This window comes from Mastigoproctus giganteus, chromosome 7 (assembly GCF_048544385.1).
Source record: "Mastigoproctus giganteus isolate SK-2022 chromosome 7, ASM4854438v1, whole genome shotgun sequence".
Classification (NCBI taxonomy): Eukaryota; Metazoa; Arthropoda; class Arachnida; order Uropygi; family Thelyphonidae; genus Mastigoproctus; species Mastigoproctus giganteus.
The window spans coordinates 73447141-73460069 of record NC_143581.1 but is presented as its reverse complement, the minus strand read 5'-3'; the positions used below and the strand labels follow the sequence as shown (position 1 = coordinate 73460069).

Below are 12929 nucleotides of genomic sequence, written 5' to 3'. Positions count from 1 at the left end.
AAACATACAAACTCGTGTGCAGAGTTCCAATTATCTGGCCTAATGAAATACTAGTTACAAATAACAGCTAAAAGCATTTACAACACACTTCTTTGAAATAAAGAAAATCCTTTTAACACTAAGTTTCCATATTCTATAAAATCCAAACCTTTGTCTGTAATCACTACATTCAAAGACAATATACTCAACACCACAAGTGCAATTAGAATTTGTTTCTATACCTAAAAGGAGCCAATCTTGTTCAATGTCCAGGCCTTGCATTTCTCTAACAAATCTTTTGCACTGCAGAGCATTGTGGGGGTGAGGATGGTTCTGCAAAAAGGACTAAGATGAGGTGTTTCATGACTTTAAAATCCCATAGCCATATATAAAAAGTGGCATTTTGTCAGCAATACTTATAGATACAACTGAAGCATAAACATTAAACCATGTCATTCCTATCCACACTAAGACCTTTGAGAAACACAGATTTACAACTGCTAGTGGAAATAACTATTTTATTCCATTTTCCTTAGTAGATCTGCCCCGTTGAAGCTAAATATTTTTAGTTCTTACAATTCATAATCAACTGGAAGAAAATGACAAACATTACTCTTCCTTGTACAAACTATAAACCTAGAACTACTACAATGTCATTCAGAAGGCCAAGAACAGATGTGGAAATCTAAAAGAAAACATACTTTTTAACGATTATGAACAATTTTAAAATAACATTTTCCTTCCCCCCCAGGAACTAATAAATGCAAAGGCATAAAATACATGAATGAACACATTTCAGAGTGGTAATCCACAATACTATTCATTATATTAACAAAATATTGCAGGAATGGAAAAACTTAAAGGTGGAATTCATTTCCTCCTGGATGACTTGTTTTGTCTTGCAAATGAAATTTTTTAATGGATCTGACCTCAAGCGTCATTGTAGTTCATTAACTAATAATGTATGCTTAACTTATATACCTACCTATGAAGGAAATGAGAAAGAGCAGACTTTGGTTCATTGTGAAAGAAAACTGTTGTGGAAAGTGACATCCAACCAAGCTTTTCTTGAGCTGTCAAAACAGGAAATAGTCACTGGGGGCCAGATCCAGAATGTAAGGTGGATGGGTAAGCAGCTGAAAAGTTTTCCAGTGTGTTTTTCCTTTATGACATCCCTTAGGTTGTAGAGTAGGGATGCATATGACTCCCCAGTGACTGTACAAAATTCCCTCAGCATCCCAAAAAAAAAAATGGTGGTCATAATCTTGACAACTGAAGGTTGTGTCTGAAATTTTTTGGGTGGGGAGAACCCTTGTGCTTCCATTGCATTGATTCTTGCTTGGTCTCAGAATCCCAGTAACAATTCTGGATATGAAAGTTTAAGGATCCCACCTTGCACTTCCTAAAATGTTGATAACTCAAGATTTTGGACACTTTTAAATGTCATTCAGAACATTTCTGTTTTCACCAGGTACTCTGAAGGTGCACTGTTTGCCATACACAGCCACAATTCTTTCATGAGTGGCCTTTGGCGAGAAACTTGACTTGACAAGGCTCCAATTTCAGCAAATCCATAATTCGATACAGTGGGATCAAAATTAGTATGATTCAAGTCGAGATATGTAGGAACATGATAAATAATTGAATCCTTAACTCAAATATTTCTAGAGGAGAGAAATTGACTGACCACCTTAAAAACATGCTGAACTGGTTTTTGTCACACTTAATGGCTAAAAATAAAGAAATATGGATTTAATATATAGGAAGAACTACTTTTTGTTAGCAAAGTATTTACAACTTCCAAGAAATCTCAGTAATGTAGTTTTTAAATTTGAAAGTAGTCTTTCTACAATACAGTAGGCCCTCAATTTAACAGACAATTTAGAATCTGTTTTATAAGCCTATGGTAGTTGGCAAGGCAAAAAACTTTGTGCTTTAAAGGATTTAATGAACCGGTGATATTAGGTTTTTTTGGCTGATGATAAGCTTGCTTTCTTGCATCACGTGCCTTTACTAATACTATCAGACAGATGTGCTGAAGATTACTGCTAGATAATGTACCTGCTCACCCTTAATGCCAAGAAGTTAGTTAGCAGAGATGGGAGAATTAAGTGTTTTTCTGCCTCCTAACACTACTTCACTGATACAGCTGCTGGATCAGGGTGTAATTGTTGCATGTAAGAGGCACCACACAACACTGCAAAATTTACATGTAGAAGATTACTTACTACCTTGGCCAATGCTTGGAAGAAGTTGTAGAACCTGAAATGGACTTTGAGGCATCAAATTTTTTCTAGGGTAGAAATTGCAGAAAATGTTCTTCCTAGAGAATAACACTGATAAAGAATCAGTTCCACCTCATCCTAAATTATATAGAATCATTACCAGACCCTGATGTGCTTCCTTATTATGAACATTTTAGAGAATTTCAATCTACAGTAATAAGGAAGCAGCGCCAAGGTGTAAGGCAACTGAAGCTTGATTTCTTCCAAGACCACTTCACCAGCAAGGAATTAACCCCTCTCCTTCCATATGACAGTTGTTTCTGACTCTTGTAAATTGTAATTCAAAGTATATTTTTCCCTCTGAAATGGAAAAAATATATATAAAAAAAAGTGGTGAAAACACTCCATTAGTTACATTGTATAGTTTTTAATTAAAATAAAGTTTGGTTCCTGTCGTAAATTTATTTTTAACAGATGTTTTAGTGGTTTGCATAAATTACTCAATGTACATTATAAGTTTGTTTTTAAAATACGTTCAATTTAATGGACACCCCCTTCCCCCAATTAGTCCATTAAATTGATGGCCTACTGTAATTCTACAATCAGAATATTTTAATTAAGATAAAGCAGTTCATATGCTGAAAAAAATGAATCCTTCTCCCTCAAAAAAAGTTCTGATTTAATTTCGAGCAATCAAATCCATATGTACAAAGTTTTAAATTCTATTAACAGAAAACTCGCCCCCACAGAGTTAATTAAAAATATATACATTTCTTTGAGTATTTAACAAGAAATGCCAGTTTCAGAATTGCTTTGAACAATTACCTAATATTAATTTCTCATTTGACATTTTATTATTTGAAATAAATAACAGTCAGTATGGTGGCTATACTTGGTAAACCTATGGCTCAGCTAACATTATACAATTTTAATATGTAGGTACACTGTGTTCAAATTATTCTGTTAACAGAATTAAAGTGACTAATCAAATGAAAATATCCAAATTCCGATTTATTACTTACCACAAAAAATACTGGTTCCATCAGTGTGCCAATTATACTGAGTTAAAATGAGATGATAATCTGAGCAACTATGAGCTTGAACTTTACTGTAACAATTGTCGTGAATTTGACAGCACCTGAAAAGTATTAATCATAGATTTGTTGCTATCAGGCAATACAAAGTTTTTGAAGATATAATTCTCTTCTTCAGTTAAAAGATTTAGAGCCCAAGTGGCTTCATATCATAGTTATTACTGCAATAATAAGCTTCAAGCAGAATAGGGATAATTTACAGAATAATGTCAACTAAAATGTAACCAGTATCATAATTAGTTGGAGGCCAAGTAGAAAGCTAGCATTACCCAGTACCACAAAGAATCACCATTCATTTTCTTCAAAAAAAAAAAAAGGAAGTGAAATTAGCAGACCATGCAGCAAAAATTGAGATGGGTAAAAGTCCAGAGCAATCTGGCAGAGAAGTATTTACTTTTGTGTAATGGGTCACACAAATGTTTGTTGATGGTTTATTAAGAAATCCCATAGAGCACATTTAGTAGTAAAAAAAAAAAAATCCTCATACAGAGTACCCAAAATTCCCTTGAAGATTAGAATGCAATACTCAATTTCTCTCCTGGAATCTTATTTTGACTTTTCACAGTAATATTAAAGTAGTACAGATACTTTGATTCCACTGTTATTAAAATTATAAAGTAATAGGAATGGCATTACATTTCAGGGGCGAAATAATGCCACTATTATATTTCTTTGCTGCCTGAAGAAACATTGTTCCCTCCACTGACAGCTTGGACTTTTGCTCACTTTAGAAATGATAGCATTATCCATGAGTCAAATAACATTACAGTAAACCCCCGCAAATAGCGGGGGTTATGTTCCTGAGAAATGCCGCGAATACCTAGTTATGGCTCCCATTCCAAAGTATGAAAAACTAGTCTAAAATTTTGTCTATGTATATATTATATGTACCTTCATAATATGACTATGTACGTAGTGAAACATAATCATATTATTTCGATGCCATGCAAACATATGGCATTGAAATGAAAATAAGAAACAATTTAATATTAAATGTAATATTTATTAGAAATTTCAAACAAATCTTTCAAACCAGCGCCTTTGCTAAAGTGTTGATAAAGGAGTTTTGCCTTTTCACGAATGATGAGTGAACTTAACGGAATTTTATTTTGAGTTCGGTCTTCTATCCACAGATTTAAAGCTTTTTCTAATTTAACATCACGAGTTACAGAGCAAATTTTTGAAGCAATTAGCACGTTTTCACGGACACTACAGCGGATTTTTTCTTCCGATTTTTTGATTGATCGTACCGTTGACTTATTGATTTTATAATGTTTTGCCACTGACGAGACACTTTCACCATTAAAAATGTTGTCTAATAACTGAATTTTATTCGCTAATGTCATCACTACCTTCTTTGATCTTTTCACATTTCCCTTGTTATTCGTAGCCATATTTTTGTACGGGTTAGAAAGAACTTGTCCACAATAAAGTCACTTTCTTCCGTTAACACGCTCAAAAAAAGTCTATTTTACACTGCAAAATGCTAGATTTATCACTTTTGTAAGCATATAAATTAAAAGCAAATGACAAGCGCATAACACATACTGAACAAGGATTAGCGAGAAACATCCACGCTCGCGATTTTGTCACCCCTCTCCCCCACCCATGTTTTTCTATGGTGGAAAATGTTCACATTTTTTTTTTTAGGTTTCATTTTATATTAAATCAGCAACCACGAAACTGCGATAGCGGGGGGTTTACTGTACTCATTAAAAACTCAAGGTACCATCAAAGTTGTTTCAGGTTTTACTGGATGGCCCCAGTGGTGTGCAGAAGAGAAACTTCTCACTGAATATGTAAATCCTTAGTCTACTGCAGAAATTAAGAAGTATTACAGGCTGCATTACATTTTAATACAGATGTTAAAATAATTTTAAAAATTCTTCTTTTGCTACTTGGGGAAGCTTTCTTCTCTCCACTGACAGGGGAACAGGCTTGGGCTCACTTTAATTATCCACAAGTTGACTTAAAAAGCTTCCCTAGATAGTAAGCCATGAAAAAAATAATGAAGTTTTTTTTAATTAAACAAAAAACTTATATATATCAAATTTCAGTAACCAGTTTAAATTAATGAAAGAAAAATTTAACAGACCAGAAAACAAGAATTATTTCACACTCTGCTGTTGTGAATTTTGAGCCAAGGTTTAAGGTATATAGAGACAGAAAATAATGAACAAACTAGTGACAACTGATCATTTTAAACAGGAATCTTTACATCTGGATTAAATGTAGAGACCATGACAATTTTGACAGAGCTGAGTGGTCAGGGGTTCAAACCCGTGACTGCTAAATACGATTAACAATAAATCAAAAAAAACTCTACTGACCTGATAGTCGTGCCAGAGTATAAACAAGAACAAATTTTTACTATTCATAAATCCAATCAAATTGTATTTCTGAATATTTTCCACAACATAATGGGCATTAAATATTCAGAAATGAGTTGTGGAAATATCACTGCTCCAAAAAATTATAGATAAGTATTTCCTGCCTTATACACAATTCTGGCACAGAATTGCCCCAAAACATGCATGTCAGCTCAGATGTCAATATAAATCTTGTGTGATGGAACATCTATACCTTCTGTGTGTACTTCTTGATGTTCAAGAAATATAGGCCATAAATTTCTCTTTTTTAATTGAGGTAACCTCAATTTAAAAAAAATGTCGACACCCTTGGCTGTATTGACCTCCTCCCCCCAATTCTATAAAGGCATTACTTATAGGTGCTTTCTTGTAGAAACATAAATACAGATCCAGAAGTCAGCAGTTTTTTTATTACCTGAACTTTCACGAAAACTGGGAAGCAGAGGTGTATCCTGATCATTTTGTGCCAGCTAGGTTGCATTTCTGTTAGCACTGCAAAGAGAAAGCACCTTATTTCCAAGCTTTTAGATTATGAAAGACAAATGCTGATAATCTCTAAATGTATCTATTGTGCATTAATAGTATAGTGTAGTACAGAATCTCACTCTGGGAGTAAGGTGTGGCATACTGATAATGAATCTGTATACTTGTGGAAGGTATCAGTAGAAACATCTTATGTAATACAAATATACACAGCTTACAGTAGAGGTCTGCACGGACCTACATTTTTTATTCAAATTCATCCCCCCAACTGAAAAACTTTTTATATAAATAAAATCACTAGCATTATTTTGAAGTTTCAAAATTAATATAATAAATTTTCAATTTACCATATTTAATATAATTCCAAAACAAATATCGATATCCACCTCTACTTAAATTAAAACACTGGCAATATCACTGTATGAATGATGTGTAAGCATTCCCCTTACCTGTATTTCTAAATTAGTATCAGTATTGGATATAGCAAAGAAATGGTTAGAAAGTAGGTCAACCCAAAATCTCAGATGTAGTAAAACTAGGGATTAACAGTATCACACACAACTAAAAAGGAACCCATTGCAGGGGCACATAATGACTCATATCATACCCTTGATGTAATGTAAATTGCAACTTAAGGGCTACTTTACTGAGAAAAAAAAATACAGACCAGATCATTTCTGGAGGCACTGGCAAAGTGCACCTTATTGGTCAATTAAAAGTGTCAACCAACAACTAATACACTTTTTTTGTGTATTAGTTGTTTAAAAAAAATCCCTTTATGTAGGAAGTAATTCATTACGATTATTTGTACCTGAACATCCTTCATGTTGCCGGAACCACATCGACGTCTAGCTCACAGCATAAAAAACTGAATAGCTTCGTATGCTACAGGATTGATAATTTGCATCTGGTCATGCAAGTAAAAATGATAAGATAGCAGTTATGGGAGCTTGTGCACTGGGCGCTTCCATATCAGAAATGACATGTCTTGTTGGTTACTCACTGCCCACTGTGGTTAAGGTATACAAAGAATGGTGTCAAATGGACCAAAACTGTACAGGATTACATAAGATGGATGTTCGTGGTGAGTGAAGGGTGGAGCACATTGTACTGGCTCAGTGGCAGATCACTGCGACAGATGACATTATTATCAGGCAAGGAAGCCTGAGGTTATTGCTGCACCAGCCAAAAAAAAAAGGGAATCGCCAAGAAAGATGATATCCTTGGGTGTGCCAAGCCCATACTTGTAGAATATCCCAAATGATGATGCACTGCATACTCAGATATATGGTGTTCCCCAAGAGACAGCGTCTCCTCACTTCCAATCAATGGCAAATACTACGGGCCACTGAAGGTCTAGAAACAAATATGTGCTGGTCAAATGAGTCCAAATACCTGGTGAAACAATCTGATGGATGCCTCTGTGTGTGTGGTGCAAGCAACACTAGTCAATGGACCTATCGGGCAAGGTGGCAGTATTTGGTTAATATGAGGCAACTTTTACTGGCAGCTCTTAGGAGACCACATGCACCCTGCCGTGTTCCATTTTTGCCCAGACAGAAACAGGAACTTCCAAGATGACTGTGCACAAGTGGTAGGAACACAGACGAAGTTATCATCCATCTTGATTGGACTCCAAATTCACCTGACCTCAACCCAACCCAACTAAGCACCTGTGTGATGTTTTGGAATGGGAAGTGAGGTGTATGGATACTAGAAAGCCTTGCAGGGAGAATGGGTGCGGATTCCTACGGATGTCAATGCGTTAGGTGAATAATGTTAGTCCAACATGATATTAGGTAGGTGGTCACAATTTAGTGATCACAGAGTGTAAAATATACAGGGTACAGAGGGGTAAAATCAAAACACAGTGGGTAAATACTACTTCCACTTATTTTTAGGTTTAAGCCATTTAACATCTGATTTAAAATAGGCCAAAGTACAGTGGATTCCGGTTATTTGGGACACATCGGGACTAGTACATTTTGGCCAGATTTAAGTGACTGCCCCAATTATGCAAAGTTTCATGTAAACAGTTAAAAATACAGTGGAACCCCACTTTATGATGGTCTCACTGTAGTAAGCATCGGTCATTGTGATCATGTTTGTGAATTAAACAGAGATTCTAATATGCAAAAATATGAATATTTTTCAGAGGTTAGCAAAATAAAAATAAATTTACGCATACATACTAACTAGTTAGTGTGTGTGGTGTGGAGGGAGCAATCCAAAATAACATGGCACGGCAAACAGTTGTGAAACATAAAAAATCGGAATATTTGATTTTTATATGATTGAAGATTTTGTGAAAGGGGAAACACATTTCACCACAATAACATACAGAATTCAAGCTTCAATACGATCCATTTATAATAGATTGCACTAACAGAAAAAGCCCAATAAACTGGAAACTGCTTAATTGTTTTGACCTCCAGAAATTCAACCTGACCACAATCTTAGGGTAATCTTGAGTGCTGCGGTCTCCTGTATATCATTAGATGTTTTTTTCATTATATATGGCATGCAATTTTTGTGGCCGGTTGCCCTTCCTGACACCAACCCTTTATCCGAGCTGGGGATATGCGGTGGTCACGGGCTCGAACCCCAGTCTAATCAAGAAGCGTGTGCTACGCACTACTGTCCTGCCCACTGAGGCGATTTCTAAATTAAAAATTTGCCTAAACAATTGCTTTTTCTTAATGAGAATGTTTTTCCTCCTCTTTTGTTTAAAACAGGAAAAATTGCATCTCTATACTCATAACAAACGTAAAGTGATTTTATATGAAAGTAAATTTAAAACAAATACAGTGGTTGAGACGTGGGAAGGAACAGCAGTGCGTAACACACGCTTCTTGATTAGACAGGGGTTCGAGCCCATCACCACCAAATATGGAGGATGCGGAAAGGTCAGAGAATGACCACCGCATATCCCGGAGCAATATGGCCTTAGTTGCTAATGCTCCTAAAAACCAAATAACAACAACGAGACATGACAACTGCACTCATGGCCAGGTGTTCACAATTAAATATGTATATGGAAGAGTGAACATAACTTTTATTTGAAAAAAAAAAAAAAATTGGTTTATGTTTGTGCAGTAGTAATGTATTCAGACAAAACTGAAGAGGCAAAATTTTAAACAGTAATACTTAGTCAAATTTTAATGGCAGAAAAGGTCTCTAGATGACAAATAGCCTAAAGTAATTGAGCTAAACCCCTGGTACATTTCAAACTAAAACACCACATGCGTATGTGAGAGAGAGAGCATGTATACTGCCCTTCAATAATATCTGGACACCTGCATATAACCTTTATTTACAGTAAAAGTAATGTGTGCCAAAATATTTAGGCCTTTATCGCAACTTTTGATATTTTCTGCCATTTGGTCTTTAAAGGAGTGATTAGTTTAGTTTTTTTTTTTTTGGTAGTTTCTCTTCACATGCACCCAACAACCAAATTCATCCCAGAGGTCCTCTACAGGAATGAGGCTAGGACATCAAAAAGTAGGGCTGAATTAGTCCTCAATTCAGTCTGTCACAACACAAGCAGTATGACATAATGTTGTCCTGCTGATACAGGTATGGCCTTCTCCAAGTTGCAACAGCAGAGGTAACACATTGTCGAGGATGCTTAGACAGACCTCAGCATTTGTAGCTTTGTCCAAAACAACTAACAGTTCCAGATTATCATGATGATGATACAGTCCAGTAGTAGTAGACACATGTGAGCATCAGACAAAAAAAAAATTTTTCACACATCCCTTCCCTCCTTGAATTTATTTAAGCTATCAACTTCCATGACAAAGATGGAAGTTTGTTCCAGCAATCAACTACCCGTTGGCCAAAGGCAAATTTCTGGACATTATTCTACAACTGTCTTTCCTCAATTTGAATTTATGCCCCCTCAGGTGGAACTGAGGAAAGACAGTTGTAGAATAGATGTGTGGAAATTTGCCTTTGGCCAGCAGATAGTTGAAACTTCCTCAATTTGAGGACTATGTACCATGACTTGTCACTCCAAAGCACAACAAGCTGGTTCCTTGAGTATGGCTGAATGACCATGATAAACCATATCAAGCAGCATCCTGTGCACTATATTAGTGCTGCGGATTCCACAATGATGTTGATCTGTGTTTTGAGTGGAGGATTCTTTGTAGGGTTTCCTGTCGCAGATTCACTCATCCAATTGCCAACCTAGGGATTTTCAGTGCTCTTGAAATGTCATGCAGAGGCCAATTACTTATGTGGCACCCTCTTATCATTTTGTTCTGAAGTCTGCCATTCACAATCATACTGCTTTTTCTTTGAAGGCCTATTAACATATTTATAGCTGCTGATATGTGGTGCTTAAGTAGGGTATAACCAATTATAAAATGAGAAGGTAGGTGGTGCAAGATTTTTTTTTTAGCCCCATGTCACTGAAGATTATTTTGAAACGCATATCGTGTCAGACAGGGCTTAAACAATTAAAGAGATAAATGAAGCATCAGTAATGAGTGTCTTGGTAGGATGCCCATATTCCAGTGGGAAGTGGTTTCTCCATCAAGACAATGCCAAGCCCAATATGGCTAATATTGTGTAGGTAGTGATCACTGCCAGAGGTGCTGCCATGTCTGAATAAAGCTCTGAAAGGCAAGCATTTTGCATTCAACACAATGGAAGCACTTTCAAAAAAATGGTTTGCAAGAAGCACTTAATGTGTAGGTACAACCGTGGCGAAAGTATTTCAAAGAGAAATCCGCAGAAGATTCAGATGATGACAAGATAAAAATCACACACCAGTCCACGAATTAAATGATCACCCCTTGTACACATTTCTTTCACACGTAGCCATCAAAATCTAATTAGATCCAGAGATGATAAATAGCCATATTAATACAAAATAAACCATTCCACGTGACTGTTTTTTAAAGAGGTATTTTCTTACAAAAGTGGCGTCAAACATGAAGAGAGAAAAGGTAAATTGACAGTATTATTTGCCATGATTTTAGGATCACGGCTCCGTGAATAACCCTTTGTGAGTTATCTCAAAGGGTTATTCAACAGTGGCTGCAGCTAACATTGTGTTGTATCAATAACAACATTCAAATTTCTCCACCATTGTTACAGTATTAACATATATGATACTTGGAGGCTTTCTACATGTTTTGTAGAAGTGTAATTAGTATCAGAAGAGCTCTGATACTATAAATTTATAAAGTGTCTTAATTAGGTGATTTTTATCAAGTAGTATATAATATACTCTGAAACAGTAGTTTGTATTGCTGGCGTGTGTTATTTTTAAATTAAATTTATACAAAAATCATACCTCAGACTAGAGCAAAGCAAATTAGCACGAATGCTTTGGTTTAGGGGAAACTTCCAAAGGCAGTTTTCCAACAAATCATGACTGTATAATGTGTATTACTTGTGCTCTTAGGCGCCTCCGTAGCCAGGTGCAGTAGTGCATAGCACACGCTTCTTGATTAGACCGGAGTTCAAGCCAGTGCCCACCAAATACGGAAAGGTCAAGGAATAACCACCACATATCCCCGGAGCAATATGGCCTTAGTTGCTAATGCTCCTAAAAATCAAATAACAAACAAACTTGTGCTCTTTTTGCAAAGCTACCTGCATCAAGACATGATACAGCAATAGGGGAAACCTTTGTGTGTGCGTGTGTGTGCGTGTTCGTTGCAAAGAGCGTGAGGAGGGAGGTTAAGTGCAAACTCTGTTTTGATGGGATTATACGAGAGCTTAACCCCTGGCTTGTAGTGGTGAAGGGTATTGTGTATGCCTTCTGTATGCAATAAAGAGTTCTTTTGCTTGAAGAACAGCAGTTGTGTCTTTGAAGGATTTCAAAGCACTCCCCATCAAGTGCTCAAGCCTGTGTTCCAGCATCATACACCACAAATGCAGCCTTTGCCCCAGAGAAAGTAGCTACAGTTGGTGACTAGACTGTCAGGAAAATGGGATATATATCAAGAAAAAATTCTATTCTTTTAAAGGCATAAAAGGTGATATTATTGTACATGGTGGTACTAATTATATTAATATTGGAAGAACTGAGGATTTAATTAATGAGTACAAAGCAATGCTGAAAAAAAAAGTTGCGAGTTAGGATCGAAACTCAAAATGTTTGTAATCCTACCCACAAGAGAGACTGTTTTTACAGGGATGGAATACACTTAAATCGAAGGGCTGCAACGATATTTGCTGATGCTATCAAGATAATGTTAGATGGGTTGAAAATTTCTACGTAGATTAACAGTAGATGTAGGCAGAGGTGAAAGTCATTCTTGCACTGCTTCTATCTGAAGCAAGCAGCAGCCTGAATGCAAGGTATCGAAGATTTCAAGACCTGCTGGGAGTACTCATGGAACAAGGAAGCCTGAGGCTTATGCTGCACCAGCCAAAAAATTCACTACATTATTACGAACTTGAATTATATATCTCTTTAGATGTAGACATGATAGACTTTTTATGGTGATTTTCAGAATCACATTTCATTGCGGAGGTATGACAAAAAATATTTTTTGTTGGCTGGTGTTATTAGAGGAGATGGGCAAATGAGTAGGGGGTGGTTTTTTTTGCTGTGCTGTACAAGCTTGCTTCCTTGCATCAATTGCCACTAATATATACCCATCTGAGCCAATTGTTGTCATAATCAGACTACAATAAAATTAATTTTGTTGGAATATGCTACCATTATATGGCATTAAGGGCAAGTTTCTATGATGGATAAAAGGATGGTTGAGAAGGAGTAGACAGTGGTAATCAATGGACACTGCTCTTCGTGAACT

General features: G+C 36.1%; 1 protein-coding gene across 1 annotated transcript in view; it reads right to left on the bottom strand.

The window, feature by feature from the left end:
• Positions 1-12929, bottom strand: part of LOC150082994 (phospholipase A2 SSD387-like) — a 40586-nt gene that overhangs the window by 1003 nt on the left and 26654 nt on the right. The window contains exon 3 of the mRNA XM_090378346.1: positions 3227-3342. Within this exon, the coding sequence (XP_090234472.1) occupies positions 3227-3342 (116 nt within the window). The remainder of the gene's footprint in view (positions 1-3226; positions 3343-12929) is intronic.